The sequence below is a fragment of the Prosopis cineraria genome, unplaced genomic scaffold, assembly GCF_029017545.1.
Source record: "Prosopis cineraria cultivar Desert tree isolate PC_DT_omini unplaced genomic scaffold, ASM2901754v1 PC6, whole genome shotgun sequence".
Taxonomy (NCBI): domain Eukaryota; kingdom Viridiplantae; phylum Streptophyta; class Magnoliopsida; order Fabales; family Fabaceae; genus Prosopis; species Prosopis cineraria.
Window position 1 is genome coordinate 12,939,314 of NW_026555337.1, and position 21,529 is coordinate 12,960,842.

Below are 21,529 nucleotides of genomic sequence, written 5' to 3' on the forward strand. Positions count from 1 at the left end.
GACAATTAGGAAGCGTGGTATATACAGTATTAGTTTAAAAGTGTATTGTTTCTGTAACGTTGTGGGAAATAAACATTATGTAACGATTCAATCTCATTGTATTATTTCTGGAACTTTGTGGAGAATAAACAATGTTATGTAATGTCCCTCTAGCCCCACTGTTATTGTAGCTTTTATGTCAAATTTAAGTTTAATTCGTTTAATAGTTTTATAATTATCCCTCCATCTCATTACATGACAATTTGATATAAAATTTATCAATAAAACATAGCAATAACACTTTGGGTTAAGATACAGTTTTGTACTTACACTATTCTTAGAGGAGTAATGTTACCCCTAAATAATTCATCGTAGCAGTGTTGCCCATAAACTAATTAAATTAGAGCAATGTTGGTCCCACCGTTTAAATGTAAGTTACTGTAGCTTGTGAGACCCACTTTTCATGAGTTAAAATGCAACTTTGCTCCTAAATTATTCTCAAAGGAGCAATGTTGCCCTTACCATTTAAAAATCATAAAATTAAATAAAATAAAATTATAATAATATTAAATAAAAATAATTATTAAATGTATATAATAAATATAAGAAAAAAATTATAGTATGTTAATAAAATGTTATAAATTAATAATATTATTAATTATAATTTTATAACTTGTCAAATATAAGTAGATCTTGATGAAATTAGATATACCTAGACTTAAAAGTATCCATATTTATACCTATAATTATCGACCGAAGCTGTCATTAATGATTCGATTTGGATCAAAAAACTATTTTCATGATTGAGCTAAGATTAGATAATAGTTAAGCCACTATTAAGTTGGAAACAAAAGTTGAATTGGGAACCAAAGTGGTTTTCAAAAAACTAGATGGTTTTAAATATAATATTAAAAAAAGCTTAAATTTTTTTTTAAAAAATAAAAAAAATTAAAAATTAAATCTTACTAGAAGCTAACTTTATTTTTGAATGATTCACATGTATAAAATATAATTTGAGACCATTTTTTTATAAAGATGTCGATACTTATAGCTGTAAATGCATATACTTTTGAATTTACTCATATATAATTTAACCAAAATTTACTTATATTTGACAAGTTATAAAATTATAATTTATATTTTTCTTATATTTATTTTATATATACATTTAATATTATTTTTATTTAATATTATTATAATTTTATTTTTATTTATTTTTATTATTTTTAAACAGTGAGCGCGACATTTCTCCTTTGAGAATAGTTTAAAAAAAAATTGCATCTTAATTCATAAAAAGTGAATCTCATTAGCTACAACAATGGACATTTAAACGATAGGGATAATATTACTATGATTTAATTAGTTTATGACCAATATTGTTACAATAAGTAGTTTATGGGTAACATTATTCCTCTAAGAATAATTTAAAGATAAAATTGTACCTTAACCCTAATACTTCACAAACATACTTTTTCAAAATAAAATTATAAACTTTTAAAAATGTCCCTATAAATTTAATTATTATGCTGCAATATCATTTCAATTCTCTTTTCACTTGAAGCTTAATATTAAGAAAATATTATTAATGAAATCTTATTTTTCTCAAATTATTTTATATTTTTGGATAAAAAAATTCTTTCAAAGTTGTCTTACAATTTAGGATTGAGAGAAAATCTATTTGTTCACAATAGAGAATACTATTATAGTGGAATTAATTGGTCCCTCTAATCTCTACACAAGACACCTCCAATTATCTAACGAAAACTAAAGATGTAATTAAGTTATTAACTTTGTTTAAAAATAAAATAAATTTTTAATTTTACTTTTATTTAAATAAAAAATTTAAATTTGTATTATATTCTTTGATAGTTAATGAGTTTAAATATGAGAAAACATGATATGATGTTAATCTAAAGACAATTAATTAACTTAGAAGAGTATAATTCAATTAAAAATATTTAGAGACAGTATTTTTTATTTAGAGACAAGAAAATATTTATTGTTCATAATATTGATATTTATTATTCATAATATTATTCATCTCACTTGATTCTATTCATTTTAATTCCATAAATCAAATGGGGTTATGGTCCCTTTTCTCACGAACTGGATATGTACTTCTTTTGAAGTAGCAATTCTAACGAAACCGATAATTTCGAGACGAGAAATATTCAATCTATTCAAGAACATAAACGGAAATATATGTGAATTTTAAAAAAAAATATAGATTTTTAATTTTTTTAAAAAAATCATAAATTAATTAACAATAATTTATAATATAATACGAAATGCTCATCATCAGGATGAAAAAGGCCCAGAGCCAATAGGCACTTCCTCAGGAATCATGCAACCGTGTTTCACTTCATGAGCTTTCCTCACAAGTCAATCCATGAGGGCCGTGCATGTTCTTGTATGCCTCTTGAGATAATGAGATCCCATGAAGCTTTGCCAAAGTTTAAGGCGAGAATCTCAATTCTTGCAAGCTGAATCAAGCTCGAGGCTAAACAAAATCCAGCCCATGAAAGAGATTTTTGACCCAGAGGACTAAGCACTTTCATGCATGAGTAGAGACTTGTGTAAAATCTCTCCTCATAATAAACTGTTTTTTTTTTTTTTTCATTTGTCATTTACTATCTGGCTTAATGTTTTCATTCCAGTATGTCATTGGCAATTAGGATTCATGTTTTTCATGCTGTCAACCCCTCTATGTTGAGTTACATAATATGGTTTAAGTGATTCATCTCTAAAAGTGCTAGGTCAAAACTTGTCAAACGAATCAAGTAATATTAAGCTAGTGTTTTAAGATGCTGACTCAAGTCTTTATGACTTACACAAAAAATATGACAGTTTTATTAGTTATTATTAGTTACTCCCTTTCATCTGTCTTAGATTAGTTACTCTTTTCGTTCAAAAATATAAATCATTTTTAATTAAATTTCATCATCCAATAAAGTAGTTACCTACTTTTCAACTAACCTCATTTTTTCATATTTACCCCTATTAAACTACAATAAATATAAAATCATTATCAATAGAAGCATTTTAAAATAAAAGTAATGATTACACTTCAAAAGACTAAAAATACTTTATATTTTTTAACATCCAGCTCCCTAAAAAATACCTTACATTTTTGAATAGAGGGAATGTTTTTTTTTTAATAAAATGATCAAATTTTTGTAGTTTATGAGATAACTTCTTGACTTCTCCAATTTTCAAGTAACTTCTTTAATGCTTTAGGGTGTCTTCTTTGCGATTGGCTTCTGTAGTTTTGTTATTAGTTTCTCAATTAAGTTGGGATGATATTTTAAATATTTGTATGTATAAATTAAAAGAGGAGATAAAATATATATATAACTTCTAACATTTAATTTTTTTTAATTTTAAAAGATCAATTAATAATGTAAAAAATATTTTTAATTTAAACAATGATATTTTTTTAATTTGATGTATTTATATTTCATGTTAAGTTAATAGTCCATGCATGAGTAGAGACTTGTGTAAAATCTATCCTCATAAAACTACAAATTTCACTCTGAATGAGCAAACCATCTTTCCACCAATCAAATAGTTTAGTCTTTCTTCCATAATCACCATCCACCTAAAGAAGTCACTTCTTCTATTGACTGTCTCGAGTCTCATGTTCGCCGTAAAATATTTACAATATAATTTTCAACAATTTAAGCTTTCATGCTATTCCTCCGTCTACTATTGTACACTTTTGGATGGTTGCATTGCCCACTTACAGGATCACATAACCAACAAAAATGGTTGAATAAACCAGACCCACATGATGAAGCTGGAGTTACATCTAAAACCAAATCCAAACAAATATATTACAGTTAGTTAGGTGTCTTCATAAACACTAAAGTGACTGAAGTGATCCAGGTCAAATGACTCCGAAGTGTTGGTTCTCCACATAAGAACTGAGCCGGGGTTGAATTTAACAAAACTGTATACGATGATATATACAAACACTCTAACAAGTCACACTAATTATTGAATGACACGACTCATTTTCCAGACGTTATACAATGCACAAGACCTACACTAGTTATCTTGTTGGGGGGAACAGTACAAACATGATTCATATTTCATTTACACTGATCTGCAAAACATCCCCAATACCACTAGAAATCACGAGGAAACTTTCTCCTCCAACATCCCCAAAATAATGAAACTATCCCTTCCTTTTCGTTCCACTATCTCTCATCCAAGCATGCTCTTTGGAAATATCACAATTATTACACAAGTTAAAAATGCAGCTGGAGGTCCAAGTTTCGTCCAAATTTTAGAAAGTGGCTGATCCTTAGCTCCTGACTTGGAGTACCTTGATTACGATACCCTTCTCTCCTAGACCTTTGAAGACTTCGCAGCTCTGAACTACCTCTCAAAGAATATCTAATCTTTTTCATAAGCTTTGAAATTTTCTTCAAACCTAATCCCAACACAGAATTTTCCAGCTTCTAGTGTAACATCACATTCTACTATCTTAATTACCAACTAAAACATTAGTAGATTGTCAAAAGGTATGGGTGCCCAAAAGTACAAGGACAAGCCCCTTGTATAAACCAACCAAGTCAGATATTTAAGTGTAGAAACCTTTGTAATCATATAGAACAGCTAGATTTATTTACATTTAAAAGGTGAAAATAAAATAGAAATAAAAAAATAATTTATTTGAGTCTACTTAGCTTAGAATTAGCATTTTTTATTTATTTAAATTAAATCTAAATAGCATCTTATTTTAAATTTTATTTTGCATATACATATTAGTTAAAGATATAAATAATAACTTGTTTTATTTTAAATGTATTGCCCCGGGATGAATATGCTAGTCTTGCGTACTTGTGTTCTTCTGTTGATCAATATGAGAAAATTTTCAAAATTAAATTTAAAAATTATTTTACTGTTAAGTTCTGCCCTGTATAATTAACTTTTTTTTTTGCCAGTCCACTTATAATTAATTGGAGGATATAATTTATCCCCCCAACAAATATTATTATTAGATCTATCACTTGTTACTCTTACAAATTAAAATCTAAGTAACAACTTCTCATTTGTTATATGTTGCTCTCATGCATTATTAAAAGTATAAATATTTTTTAATTTCTCGCCTCTTTCAAATTAAAATAAAATTAGCTTAATCTCTTTTAGAATATGCGTGCACACTCACTGCTCTAGGAAAAATAAAAAATTTACTATAATAAACCACATACCACTATAATTTATGTCATAATAATATTTATAGATCATAATTATAACTAAAATTTAAAAAATAAATGTGTTATAATTAGCCATAAACATCAACTTATTTTACCTCAACACAAATTATTTTATAATGTCACCTTGTACATATAAAAAATATAAATAATAATATTCCATCCCTGACTGTATTATTATCACATAAATTAAAATTTAAAAAATAACTTGTTTTATTTTATAATTTTTTCATGTATTATGTGGATGGCATAAATAACATATATACCCAGGTATATTAAAAGTCTATGTATAAAATATTTGTTTCCCTGTGCATACTAAAAAGTAAAAATATAAAGAATAATTTTTATTATTTCATTTAATTTAAGAAATGAATTTTTTATTTTATAAATTTTCTATGTATATATTGAAAACATCAATAACATATATACTTTGTGTTTGTTAAAAATCTATATATAAAAAATTCCTTACCCTGTGGACATTAATTTTATTTCAGGATGTATTATCGTTACACAAATTTAAATTTAAACAATAAAACATTATATTTTATATTTTATCACCTTATACATATGAAAAAAAAAAAAAGAGGCTAAAGTATACTTTTAGTCTTCTAACTTTATATAAGGTTATAATTTAATCCTTTAATTTTGTAAAATATCCTTTTAGACATTTAACCTTAACACCATTACTTTCAAATGATTATTTTTGTGTTAATCATTATTATTTTTAAAAATTTAAATTTAATATGTCAACATCTGAGAATATTTTTGTTAACATTTAAAAATTTAATGCAAAAATTTGTTAAGATAAAATTAACTATTTTAGGGTTAAAGAACTAAAAAAATACTTTATAAAATTAAAGAATTAAAATTAAATATTGTGTAAAGTTAAAGGACTAAAAGTATACTTTAGCCACACACAAAAATGCAACAAATTATTTTATTTAGAAATTTTTATTTCATGCTTTTGTCCCACATAAATTAAATTTTAAATAACCTTATCATTTTTATTTAACTATGTATTTTATTTTACAATTTATTATTTTATAGGTCCAACACCAAATCTCATAATCATGTTAATTTTACATTAGGAGTCTTACGCCTATTTTTATTATTACAAGTGCTACGTGATCTTTCAAAATTCAAAAAATTAAAAAAGTGCTGCTCAACCCACTATGGATTTATGGTAGAACAAACACTTTTTTACATTATTATCTTATACATATAAAATATATAAGTACCAAATGATAGTATCCCATACATATTATTTTTATTATAGATCCCACATTTGCTATTATTTTTTTCACTATAAAACTTGTACTATTATGATCTCATATAATAATCCTTAGAAATATAAAAATATATTAAAAAAAGTAAGTTACTGTTCATCCCGCTGTAAAGCTGTATTTTACAATGTATAATGATGAAAATAATTGTGCATGTGTGGGCTATATTGATGAACTTTACTACATAAAAATAAATTTTTTATTAAAACATCACTTTACTATATGATGAACTGTACTATATAAAAATAAGCTGTTGATTTATTAAGTTATTTTCTTTATAATTAATTAAAAAATTTACCCACAATAAATATTCCTGGATCCATCAATTATTGCCCATGTAAATAAAAATTTATTCATCAACTTTTATTTTGCAACATGTTACCTCATGCATATTATAAATTAAAAATTATTATTATTTTTTAAATTTTTTACTTCTTGCAAATTTAAATATAATTATCTTATCCTCTTTTAGAACTTTTTGCCCATGCATCACCTAAAAAAAGTGAGACATGTACAATAATAAATCAGATACTATTTTTGTATTTTATTATATAATTTATTATCTTACACACACTACAAGTAACAAAATATGAGTCTCATATCCATTATTTTTATTGTTATTTTAAAACAACCAATGATGGGATAACATATTTCCATGGATCTCATATTTATCACCATTTTTTTATTATAATAATGAGCCCCACATGTCTTTTTCTATATGTAAATATTTTAAAAAAATTAAATAAAACATCATTTTATTACTCATCCAATTGTAGATGAAATGTAAAATGATGCACTTTACTATAAATAAATGATATTAGCTATTATTTTATCCCAATCAAAATTGTCGGAATGATGAATTTATGCAGAACCTTGAGGAGAGAGTTGTGTCCCTAAAAGTTTAATAGTGAATAAATAAAATATGTTATAAATATGTTATTCTAAATTAAATAGTCAATAAAAAAGTAAAATAAAAAACACAATTATAAATAAAATTTTTAAAATACCAACGAGCATGTAGCTTGTAAGGTTTTACTTACTAATCAACTCTATAATCAAGGTAATCATAAAATTATCCCTAATAGAATTATCAAGTTTGTAAAATTACATGATAGGATCCCAAGTTTTTTTTTTTTCAAAATTTAATATTTTCCAAAATATCTTTGCAAGTTAAAAGCAGATTTTAATTTGTATGCAGAAGCAAGAGAATCTAAAAAGAATCATAGTATTTACAAAAAAATTAAAAACAATGAAATAGTGCAAAAAACAAATGAGCGCCTCAGCTTGTCATACATGCACTATGGCTTATATATTTCTATGCCATGTGCTGTGACTTAGGCACTATACGTCACGACACATTGCACATATGTAACAGCATTGCTGTTGTCATTTGACAACAATAATGGTGAACTTCTAAAAACCTCATTTCTCCTTCTGATGTCTGATTGAAGTTATCTAGGTGTTTGTAAATAGTTTTCTCCTAACTCTAGCTAAAGGCACTGATTTCACAATCATAGCATGTTCTAATCAAAATTTAGACACCCATTTCAAAATCTCATTCTTTTCAATCTTACTACACAACTTAAGCACCCAATTCACATTTCATGTGTTTGGATTAAAAAATTTATAACTGAAATTAAGATTCAACTAAGTTAGCAAATTAAGGTTAAAAAAAGTTAGTGAATATAACATGATTTATGTTTGGATATTTTTTTCACAAGTCAATTTGATAAACTAAAATTTGTTTGGATGATTTAATTTAAAAGTTAATTGAGATATTTAATGATAAAAATAAACATGAATTCTTTTGTATATATTTTTTGACTAATTAATAAGTGAAAATGTTAAACTTAAAATTACAATTAATAAGAAAAAAAATCTTAAGTATTCAATTATAAAAAGAAAAAATAAATTCATAAATTACAAAATATTCAATTGAGATAAGATCTATAAGTTGGTGGGAGAAGAATTTAGAGTCATTAATTCAGGCCAAATTTAATAGACCAGCTCAAACTGTCCCAAAAAAGTTAAAAACAGGCTTGACTATATGGATTTAAAAAAAAAAGGTAGGATAGTTTAAGTTTGCCTGAATAAGCTCAATCCGTCTAAATTACTAATTCTAAAAGAATTGATATGAATGGACAAGAAAAATTATGAATTGATATACATGGGTTAAGCTATGTTCTAACAGTACCAAACTTATTTTCTTCCTCTTCCTCTTCCTATTCTCTTTTTGCCTCATTCAATCAACAGTCATCTCAATAAACCAACCAAAATTTCCAAAAAGAAAATCATAGTGCTATTAAAAAAGAGTCTAGCATTAAAGGAAGGCTTGAGTTTCATGATCGAGGTTAACTTGCCATAGTTGTACAAGTCAAAAAGTTGTCCCAAGAGTAGAGTTGCATGGAATTAGAAAGGAGTGCAGAAGGAAGTAGATGGACCCTCATGTGAAAGCATAAATGCTCCCTAACATCCATTACTCTACCAACGCTCATTGTAAAAGCTACCCCGTCCAGCTTTGTGAAAAACGTTGGTTTGAACCTCAACCTTAGTTGAGTATTTTTTGTCATTCAAATATAATAAATTGAACTTTTAACATTTCAATTTAGGTTTAAGCCATCCCAACCTAAGTTAGAATTCAATCCAAACATGCACTTCAAATGCCAAAAGCCAAATTCACACCCTAAATCACATTCAAAATACCAAAATGGATATATGCAATATACTACATCTCACAAATAACAAATGCAATACATTTTCAATGTTCAACCCCTTAATTTCAGAAACAAAAGGGGGAGATTCAATTACATAATCATCAATTAATTATTATCAATCACAAGTTATACCTATCTCTTACTCGCACTAGTATTTTTACGCTGCTATAACTCTCACAAATCATTACATATACATCATAATGCCCAAAATACACAATATAATTTAACAATCTCCTAGTGCAAGTAAGCCTAAACATGAACAACCCTAATTGGCAATATTATTTGGATTATACACATAATAATAGTCAAAATAAACTAGGCCTGCTAATTTCTTTAGGATATAATCCTAAGCTTCAACTTGTTTTCCTTGATCTTGATCCAATGAGCTAGGTCTTGTAATATTAAAAAGAAAGGGATGAGCATAACCACTCAATAACCAATGTTCATCTAACTTATACTAATGCATGTCAATCAATTTAAATGCAAGTGACAAACGTTATCATACTCAAGTCAAATCAACATATTCAAGCTCATATTCACCTTTTTCATCATCAATGACATAAATTCATGAGATGGTATCATAAAAATCAATGTCCATAATAATACAAGATTAATCACAAGATTTCATCTTAGGGGACACAGTACAAACAATCTTGTGCCCTTTTTATCACATTATGTATGATCATATCTCCCTCATATCATTCTAGTGCCTTTAACATGAAATTGTGAGCTAAAACACACTGGGCTTGTCTAAGAGATGAGACTACTCTAGCCATTCACATGTGAGATGCTATCCGGCCAAGGTTTCCTAACTCACTTATGGGTCATGATTTTCCTTAAACCTCATCCTGTGGGGTGTTATTTTTCCTAAACTAGCTTCCTCATGGAACAAGTGGTAAATTAGCTAAGTTTGAGTTCCTTGTTGAATAACTGAGATAGTCCCTTGTCGAACAAGTAGAATGATAAATATAAATAAATCCAAGCAAACCATCAAGCTCTAATGAAAGCCTTACTATGTGAATTTTAATTTTCTACTCCTCTTCCTAGGGAACTCCCACCTCTCATGATCATGCAGTGCATCAAAATATAGTTTCTCATAACATGCAAATATTCCACACATTAACATGCCAATCACTTCATTGTACTCTACATTCCACAATTCACAATTAATCATAAAACTTCACATCACACATAATCATTAAACTTTCCATAACACACAATCATTGAACTCCATTTATACTTAATCGTTGAACTCCACATGTCACATAATCGTTAAACTCTTCATAACACACAATCATTGAACTCCATTCACACGTAATCGTTGAACTCCACACATTACATAATTATTGAACTTCTCATAATACACAATTATTGAACCACATTCACACAAAGATCATTGAACTCCATATACCACATAATCACTGAACTCCTTATTCACATAATCATTGATTTTCAAATATTTAATGCCACACTTACATTTCAATAATTTCACATAACTCAATTATAATATTTAAATCAATAAATCAATCAAAACACAAAAATACAAGAAAGAATTCTCCCAATTACTTCAAACTTTTGATAGGCTAAAAGTTTACCTTTCAATTATATACTTTTAAAACTTTTACGAAGCTTGAATGGTGCTAAAGGTAATCACTCTACATTTAATCACAACATAAGTCATCAATATCCCTTTTTAGTTAATTTTTAATATCTATCTCTACACTTTAACAGTCCCACAATTCATTTTCCTCATATACAAAGGTACTCATAGGATTTATTAGCTTGTTCTAACTCCCATTAATTTCATTAAACTCCCATATAGCCATTAATAAAGCCACATTATTCCATCTACCTCATTTGTGGAAGATTTTCGTGTATTTTTGGCTCCCAACTATCAAAAAGCATAGAGCCATAAATACTTAGTCTAAATAATCTAAATAACTCCCACTAACCCTATTTAAGTCAATAAGTTCAGACTCATAACCTTTATAGACCAAAAATCATCTTCCTCAAATAAACCCTAACTCTCATCACCAAGAAAATGCAAGAGAGAAGGGAGATTTAAGTTTAAAAAACTTACCTCTAATGGTTATAAGCTTCAAAATACTCTTAATGATTTCAAACCCCAAACCCTAGCAAAGGTTTCCATGAGCTCATTGCTTCCTCTTTTGTTTTTCTTATGTTTTATGTTTGTTTTCGCATCTTATTTTTGTAGATTTGTCACTGTGCATAGCGACCTGTGGTACAGAGAGGACGCTTTTACCTCCTGGTGCCCTGTGCATTGCAGCATCCCGTGCATGCACCACAACATGTGGCAAATGCACCACAACATGTGGCACAGAGCCCATTTTCCTTTGTTTTTCTCACTTTTTTGATATCTAGTTGGCCTAACCTTACTCCAAACTCAACCCTAGGGTTGAAATTACGATCCATAACATCCGTTAACTTTCTGTAATCACACACCACATTAATTTAATTATTTAACTTCATTTACCCAGTTAAGCAGGGATTAAATTGTCTAGGATGTTACATAGCTCAATGGGTAAGAGATTGTACTAGTTTAATCAGTTATCTTGAGTTTGAATCCTGAATATGCAACTATGTTAAATATCATTGGAAGAACTTTGCTACCAATGTGGTCCTACCTAGCCCATGAATAATGGATGATTGCATCAAAATAAATAAATTATTTAAAATTAAATATCCTTCTCGTATTAAATCAAATCCCATGCATTACATTTTCAAAATATGTTAAAAGGAAATATTTTTAAATCTACAATATTAAAACTAGTTACACCAATTCATATAAAAGTTAAGAATTAAAGTAGTTTTTAAAAGTTTCTATTTTACATATAAAGGTGTATGTAAAAGAAAATGACTTATGACAATTTAAAATATAAAAATTCAGGACAACAATAATGTATCTAACTAACTTTATAACATCAAGTGTCATCCGTAAGTAAAGTTAATTTGTGAGGAAATCATTACTTTTTCCCACCTATAAGAGTTATTTTTATTATTTTTTTTAATGAATGCATGAGACCAGACATGGAATTTATTTGAAGGTTAAAAATACAAAAGAAAAATCATTTAAAAATTTTGACTGTAGAACTAAATAAAATACAATATTATGCAGTGGTAAGAGAAAGATTGAAGAAAAAATAGGTAAACTTCATCTATCGTCCTACAATAACTAAACCAGGCCATTACACTCATGATCCTATAGCGAGTTTTGTGATTGTACTTATACTTCTTATAGTTTGTCACTAAATCAACATGAAAGGAGGAGGTGCAAGTGCAACCATAAATCATACTATGTATCTATTAAATAAAATTATTTATATTATATGTTTAAATAATGTTCTTTATTTTAGCTAACTAGACAACATATTCACATATTCATTAATCTAATGATAATTTTGTTAATTGATAATTTAATTTAATTAGTAAATATTAGGATTTGAAATTCAAATATTGAACTGAGGTAAGTCAACTATGAAAAAAAAAAAGGTTAAAAGAAAAAACCATGCATCTCTGAAAAAAAAAAAGTTTTGTCAAAATTATTTAAAAATTTTTAAGTATTATAATTTGAGTAAGATAAGTTAATAATATCAATCAATATATTAAGCTATTTTGAATTGTCGACATAAGGTAATTAATAAATAATAAAAAGGCATCTTAAACCTGGCCAATTAAAATTCCCATATCTGATAATTTGATAAGATTAATAGTATGAATTCAAAATTTCCTCGTAAGTAGATATGATATCAATTATAAATAAATGGCATTAGTTATTATCTAATTCCACACTTTTAGCTTTGATTAACTCTTATAACATCCATAAGTCTATCTTGTTTGAGCAGCTGGTACCTATAGTATTTTACATTCATTCATCATTCTTTTAATCAACCTCTAATTATATAAGGAATGATGTAGTGGGCTTTACTTCATGAGCTTTCATCACAAGTCAGTCCCACGAGGGATATGCATGTGCTTCAAACACTATTTATATACCTCAACTACTGGATCAATTAGCTAGTAAGTTAGTCCAACCTACCTAAGTCTCTAACTCAAGTCTTAAATATATGATTAAATTGTCAATATGAAGTATGCTCTTCAAAGAAGAGCCCACACATTGCCCATTAGATTAATTATTCTAAGTCAAAGACCAAAGATACTAGAGTGAAAAGGGAAAACAAAACTGCTTGCATACTAAATTAAGCTTGAGGTTGAACTAGAAACAATAATTTAAACTAAACCTGACGAACCAACGTAAAAAATCTTAAAATCAAACTTGAAAATATTAAAAATTTTCTTTACTGCAACTTATACAAGCCACACAAATAAACCTAAAAAAATTCAATCAAGTCCAAACTCAAATGGACTCTGCGTGGAATCCCGGATCCCTAAATTTCCTTTTTTATTATTAATAAAGTAACTTTAAATTAAGATAAAAATTGAAAACATTAATTTTTAAAAAATAAGAATTGAAATTCAATAAAAATAAAAATAAAAATAAAATAATATTTAACAATTCAAGTACTGAAATAGCCCAAATAAACTCGAGAGCTCAAGATAAGACTAATATTGACTATATGAACTTTTTTATATGTTCAAGTATTTTAAACTAATCCGACTAAGTTTGGCCAACCAGAATAACCGGCCCTAGGCTGAACAAAATCCACCCCGTGGAAGATTTTTGACCTAGAGGACTAAGCACTCTAATGTTGAGCCAATAATAGTTCATGCATGAGAAGAGACTTGTGTAAAATCTATCCCCACAAAACTACAAATTTCACCCTGGACGAGCAAATCATCTTTCCACCAATCAAATAGTTTAGTATTGCTTCCATCATCATCATCCACCCAGAGAAGTCACTTCTTCAATTGACTGCCTGGAGACTCCACTTGGGCGTATAATATTTACAATTTTCAACTACTAAGCTTCATGCTATTCCTCCATCTACTCTTGCACAATTTTGGATGGCTGCATTGCCCACCTACAGGATCACATCGCCAACAATAAAGGGTTGAATAACCAGACCAACATGATGATGCTGGAGTTACATCTAAAAACCAAATCCAAACAATTACACCACAGTCAGCAGAGGATGTCTTCGTAAACACCTAACAATGTATAACTACTAAAGTGATCCAGGTAAAATAACTCTGAAGTGCTGGTTCTCCCCAGAAGAAATAAGCAGGGGATTGAATTTGATTGAAAAAAAAATTATATGATATAAAAACTGACAGTATTGGGAAGTTTTGAATAATAAATGACTGATTTACCAAGCTTTCTAAACTGCACAACACCTACATTAGTTATGTTATAAAACAAAAAGTAAAATAGATAAGCGAGAACACTACAAACATGATTCATATTTCAAAATTGAAGAATATGTCCAATCACCAAATTTTTCTTTATCGGAGTTGGGAGAGAACGAAGGTCTCGAATCTGATGAGAAGGAAGGAATGGCAAGAATCAGTTAGGTGACACTTTCCATTTACACTGATTTGCAAAACTTCTCCAATATCACCAGAAATCATGAGGAAACTCTCTCCTCCAACATCCTCAAAATAATGAAACTGTCCTTTCATTTTTGTTCCATTATCTCTCATCCAAACATGCTCTTTGGAAATTTCCACCATTATTACAGAAGTTAAAAATGCAGTTAGAGAACCGAGTTTCATCCAAATTTTACAAAGTAGCTGATCCTTAGTTCCTGACTTTGGAGTAGCTTGATTATGATACTCTTCTCTCCTAGGCTTTTGAAGACTTTGCAGCACAAAACTATCTCTCAAATAGTATATAATCTTTTTCATAAGAAAACAGAATTTTCCAGCCTTTAGTAAGGTGTAACATCACATTCTCCTATCTTAATTACCAACTAAAACATAGTTAGCTTGTCAAAAGGTATTTGTGCCCATAAGTACAAGAACATGCCCCTTGTATAAATCAACCAACTCAAATATTTAAGTGGAGAAACATTTGTAATCGTATAGAATAATATCTCAAAATTTATAAGCTTTAAAACCAAAGCTACAACTTGATGGTTCCTCTATAATGGGGTTAAACTCTCAACCATACTAACTATTAATATGCATTCAAATTCAGTAAGTTTTAATTGTACTAACTATCACAAAATCAAGGATTGGAAATTTGAATCATTCAAAACGATCAATAGTTCAATACCAAGGGGCAATAGCAAAAATACCACCCCCACAATATGCATAAACAACATTAGAAGATACAAAATTTGTAAGGAAATGAAACATGATCCACAGCCTAAATCATTCATGTCTGATGCTGAATTTAGAACTTACATTGATGTGCAGGGTTAACTAAAACAACATTACATTTTATGAATGTATTCTGCTCCTAGCAACCTTGCACCCAACACAAATGGAACACGCAAATAAGTTAAAATTATACTATTATCTCTCAACAATAAACATAAAATATTTAAAAGCATATATGGTTTTCTGAACGTCGAGCTCTGAAACACAATATTAAATTCTTGCTGCAAAACCAAGTGTTATATTTATGATATCACTAAACACTATTCAAATTTCAAGATATAATCAGCAAGAGATCATTATTTTCATCATCCATAAACTACAAAGTTACCAAACAAGTTGATATTTCACCCTTGAATTGACTAAAAAATATGGCATTAGGAATACACTACAAACATACCTTCATAATTTTTTCTCCCCTGGTTTGTAAAAAACCGCATATCAAATTCTGAACTATGAATGTTACTTTGGAAAATCAATCAAAAGGGTCATAAAAATAGGTCCAGCACTGGAATTGATGCAACAGAATCAGTATCCCAGGATACTTGGATCCCCTGTAAACTCTGCAATTTGTTCAAGCCGCACATTGATCAGTGCATGGGTATCGGCATCTCTAACAACAGCAATTTCTTTGTCCGAATCTTTCTCAACCAGACTCCCATAAACGCCTTTATGTTTACCATATAATACAAGAACTGGCCCCCCTCGGCGAGGGATAGCAGTCTCAAGAACGTCTTGGGAAATCCCCTGGATGATTTCCTTGCCATCATCCATAGATATATCACAAGTAGCAGGCCCAACAACGTCCAATACCTGCCCCTTCTTCAAATATAATCGCCCTCCTTTGAAATCTTTGCTAATAACCCTGACACGAATATGACTTGTAAGCCACGAAACTTGTTTCTTCCCCTGCCCTTCCTTCCTACTATCTCTTTTAACATCAACTGCAACCTCATCACGGCCTCTCCTTCCTTCATCTCTACCGCGTTTATTCCTTGAATCTCGATCTCTATCTTTATCAGCATCTTGAATCTTTAACTCCTTCAATTTCTTCAAAAACCTCTCTTCTTCAATAGAACCCAACTCTACAAAATCGCCGAGGCTCACTTTTACTTCCTCTTCACTCTTGGAAAGTTTTAAAATAACCCATTTATCTTCAACCTCTCGTACAATTTTACCCTTCAGACCTGCATTTCTGCCCTCAACTATTCTAACAACCTTTCCCAAGAAGGAACTATGTCTACCATGCTCCTTAGGCACCTTCATTTCATGTCCACCATGCTCCTTAGGCATCTTCACTTCATCTTTCGAACTCCACTTACGAGCATGATCAGCAACAAAACCCAACCCTTCTTTGGCAGTCCTCCTCTCATACTGTACAACTTTCACATCCTCCTTCGCATTCTTTCCGATTCCCATTCCTTCACGCCATCCATACCCCGCAAGCAAAGCTGCACCAAAACCCTCAACAGGGACATCTTTGAACTCCTCGAAGCCTCTATGGTCCGGTAACCTCTTCATATCGTCCTTAAATTTCTGCAGCACCACAGAGTCCAGAGAAACGGGTCGCGACCTTCCGTCATGATCACCGTCACCGCCACTGCCATCGGCAGGTTTTCCCCCGTCTCCATCATTCTTCGTCAGCCTAAGATTCAAACCATAAGACATGTCCGCACCGGGTTCCACAACTGCCGACGTATCCAGCTCAAACCCCAACTCGGTTCCATTAGATTCAGTGATGGGTAAGTCTAGATTCTTCATTCTCTTGTGGGACCTCTCTATATTCCATTCGTTCTCTATAGGGGGAATAACCATGTTGGTAGATTTGTTAGGATCAGAAGGGGCTTTCGATGCATCGAACTCTGTAACATACTCTCTGGCCTTGGAGTTCCCATCTTGAATATCGGCGGCGGCCGCGTCGAATTTGTTGGAGGGCTTGATGGGGTTTGACTTGGAGTTGGATTTTGATTGCACAGAGAAAGAGAGCTTCATGGTGGGAACTGAAATGGGTTCCAATACACGGGTTTTAACAGATAGCGATGAAAAATTAGAACGCTAGAAGGCGAGGAATTGGGTACCTGATAATTAGAAGAAGGATTAAGAAGCTGTTCTCTTCCGGAAGCGATGACTAGGGCTTGACACGAGGAAACTCGGCGGAGATGAGAAGAGAACACCGATAAACGTTCAAGCGAGCCGGGGGAGCGTGCATTTTCTTATAGGAAGTTATTGATAATTGTCATCTACCCGGATAAAAATAAAGCTTCAAATAATTTAATTTCTTAAAAAGATGAGGTATTTGAGTCGATTTTTTAAAAATATAACTTTTGAAACCATAATAGCTATGAAGGTATCCAAACTCTTGATTTAATTTTGAAGTTCGTAAATCTATTTTTTATTATTTATAGGTATTTCTTATTAAAAATAAAATTTGGATTCAATACACTCACATCATTTATCATTTAAGTCATTAAAATTCATATCAATTATTTAAATAAATTTAATTATTTATTAATCTCAATTAAATAATGAATTCAAATTATTAATTTAAATTTTAATGATTTAAATTATACAAACACTCAATCTTTATATTATTAAATTCAAATCTCTAAAATACAATTAATTATTAAATATGAGCACTTATTCTGGTGAGAATATAAATATTGATTTATCAAGTTATAATTGATTAACTTCTTTCATTAAGTCTAATTTTGATAATTCATAAATTTTTTTTAAAAAAAACCTAGCGTTAAATGCATAGATTATACATATTTAAAATAGATAAATTAAGCTTATTAAAAATACATAAATTAAGTTAAATTAATCTTTTTTCATTAAGTTAAATTAATCATAACTAAAGCCATTAAAATGTTCCTTTTTATTAAAAATTAATTAATTAAAATGAAAACAATTCTAGACATGAATTTGAGGAACAAGGTAGAGAATTTTAGTGAACTTATTTTGAAAAAACACAGTCAATGAATTATGATTTTATTAAATTTTGTTTTTAATTTTTATAATTTTTAAAGTGTTTTCAATCATTTATTGTGACTATAAAAACCTGAATAATAAACATTAGTTAAATTATAAAAATTGAAAGTACTAAAAAAATAAATAAAACAAAACCCTTAAAACTATAAAAGGATATTATTGTATTTTCCCAACTTATTTTGATTAATTTAATATTTTTATTTTTGATATCTACCAATTGAATCTTCCACTTTACAAAACTACACCCTACAGGGATGCAATACGGCAATAAACGAAGTGTGTGTTTAGTTTTTAATTTATTAAAAATTAATTTATTAAAAATTTATTCAGTAAAAGTCAGTTATTATAATAAAATTTATATTTAGATATATTTTTTAAAAGTTAATTTGACAAATTGAAAGTTGTTTGAATTAATAGAAATTTATATTTTTGAAATGTACTTTTTAATATATAATGACTAAAAGGAACATTGATTTATGATAATTTATAATTTTTATTATACAAATATAGTATATTAGAAATATTTAAAAAATGTGAAACAAATTTAAAATTACATAAAATTTAAAATGTTAAATACTAAGAGTAAAAAAATATATAATTTAATATTAAAAAAATTATATAATAAATAGTTAAACATCTATTAATATTGAATAGTTACATGATTAATGGTTCAATCTATAATATACAACATAATCTTTAATAGAATCCTAAATTTTGTTCATCTTTATATTAGAAGCTACGCTTGAAATTGCACTTGAAATTATTAATGAAAATACATGCTAGTCATTATCATCATTAGTGTTAACCATATTTTCATCCTTAAAACACCAAAAGTCAGAATCAATTATAGATTTTCTTCTAATAAAATTATGTATGGCCATTGTTGCATTAATCATATGAACTTGCATTACAAATGGATAACTAGGCATGTGTCGTAAGATTGCAAATTTATTTTTCCAAACCTCAAAAGTCCTTTCAATCGTAATCCTTAAACTTAAATGATAATAATTGAAAACCTCATTATTATTTACAAATTTAGATGAACGCCTGAAATCTAGGTGGTAATACCTATGAGATCCATAAGAACCTAAATATCCACGTGATGTTAGATAATTGACATCTAATAAATAATATTTACCTACTAATAAAAAATAAAAATTAAAGATCCTAAAAAATATTAAAAAATTATTTTAAATTAGATAAATATGAAATATACCTTGGGTGGATGTGGAAATTTCATGTCCAGCCTTATGAGTGCATAGTCAAACAAACGAGCATTATGGGTAGTCCCTTCCCATCCAACCATGACATAAGTGAATCACATATTTCAATCACATATGGCCATTATATTTTGTATTGAAATACCTTTCCTTTCAATATATTTTCCTTACTCTTCAACATTGACCACACACAGGATATGTGTTCCATTAATTGCTTCTATGACATCTTTAAAAATTGGCCAATATTGCGGATCACCTAAAATTTTTTTATGTATAACTTGAAAAGTGTGATCTTTTGATTGTATATATTCTTTTGCTAGCTTCTAACAAGTATGCAATACATTTCTAAAATGCTTGTAAATAATCTCTGCTGAATGTTGAAATCGTTCATATGCCATCCTAGTCCCCCACCCTATGTCCAACAATATTTAGGAACATATCGATGATTTCATAAATCCCTATTCTTCTGGTTGGACATAGACCATGTTGCACTAATTCATCATAAATTTGAAGACAAACATCTTTTTTCATGCGAAATATGTCATAACAATACTGAGGATACCCTTGTAAAATTTCTTGCACCCATGCATGAGCTGATTATGAACTGGTTCTACAAGGCTTTTTCAATAAAGTTGTTGAGTAATTAGATACTATTATAGTAATAGCCTCAACCTTATCGTCTTTCATATGTACAAGTAATTGTAATAACTGAGACTGCATACTTTCATCCATAAAAACTGCAAAAACATAATTTAACAACCATTACACCATTGTTCATAACTTAAAATAAAAGACACATAAAACAAGAGTTAAATAACACAATCAATTTAAAAACAAAGTTAACTTAAACGGCACTAACTAGATTTAAAACATTGAGAAGGCAAGCTAGAATTGATCTAATTTACTTTCTTTTCTAAACACTTTAAATAGGCCACTAATGTTCTTCTATTATCCCTAAGCCCAATATACATGTCCCTTGCGGTCTTATCTAGCAAGGCCATATCACATTTTCTAAGAAGCGCCTCATCATAAGCAATCTCCTTGATTCCATAAAGTTTTTTTGTAACATCCACCGCATTTTGATCAACTAGTTTTGTTCCACCCTTCATTGAATTAAGAATTGACTTCAGTGTTGTAACCTTATCCTCTTGTAACCTTATGGAAAATAAGCGACTCGCTGAATTAGCCATCACAGATGCAAGATGTTTTCCCTTCTTGTTTTGACTATTTTCACCTCTCTTTTGCTTGCTCCCTGAATTAGTACCACTGCTGTATGTATTATTTAAGTTAACCTGCCCAATTTCTGGGAGAACTCATCTACTAATGTTTCTTACGTCATCACTATCTCTTAATCCTCTGATCAAATCTAATTTATGCCTATACACATCTTGCAGATCATCAATTACAAATGTCCACATGTAAGTGCCCTATGCTATAACTGGTTAAAACAACTGTGTCAATTCTTGTACACATGAAAGTGGTTTATGTTTGAATTTTTTGTACTTAGGATTCTCCTACACATTTACAAGAATTAAGTCCAGTATATTTATAAAATAAAACATCAAATATATAGCATACCATATATAATTGTATACCTTAATCTTTTGATTCCACCACTCCTCTGGTGCTAATATAGTATTCTTTTCGCTATTCCATCCCAAATCGATCTCTTTGTTCAACAATTGGTCCCATATATTCTAGTCTTTCCTTAAATTGTCCCATTTGTTTTTTCAATTGCTTCTTATCATAGCTTCTTGAGCTTAATGCATTGAATTGTTACATTAGCGCCTTCCAACCCTCATTTGATAAGGTAAAGCCTTTATGCTCAT

The 21,529-nt window shown here is 29.1% G+C and overlaps 1 protein-coding gene across 2 annotated transcripts; it reads right to left on the minus strand.

The window, feature by feature from the left end:
- Nucleotides 1-13,765: 13,765 nt before the first annotated feature.
- On the minus strand, nt 13,766-17,715 carry LOC129313703 (protein MOS2). Of its 2 annotated transcripts, XM_054957019.1 has the most exons (4): nt 17,571-17,715; nt 15,893-17,492; nt 15,520-15,582; nt 13,766-14,195 (listed from the first exon to the last, which is right to left on the minus strand). In XM_054957019.1, the coding sequence occupies exon 2, from the start codon at nt 17,482-17,484 to the stop codon at nt 16,021-16,023; it is 1,464 nt and encodes a 487-aa protein (XP_054812994.1). In that variant the 5' UTR covers nt 17,485-17,492; nt 17,571-17,715; the 3' UTR covers nt 13,766-14,195; nt 15,520-15,582; nt 15,893-16,020. The 2 variants fall into 2 exon arrangements, with proteins under 2 accessions (XP_054812994.1, XP_054812991.1); XM_054957016.1 differs by lacking the exon at nt 15,520-15,582.
- Nucleotides 17,716-21,529: the final 3,814 nt, after the last annotated feature.

Excerpts from the sequence above, each read along its gene's own strand:
- LOC129313703 (XM_054957016.1), bottom strand. The coding sequence starts at position 17,484 with ATGAAGCTCTCTTTCTCTGTGCAATCAAAATCCAACTCCAAGTCAAAC.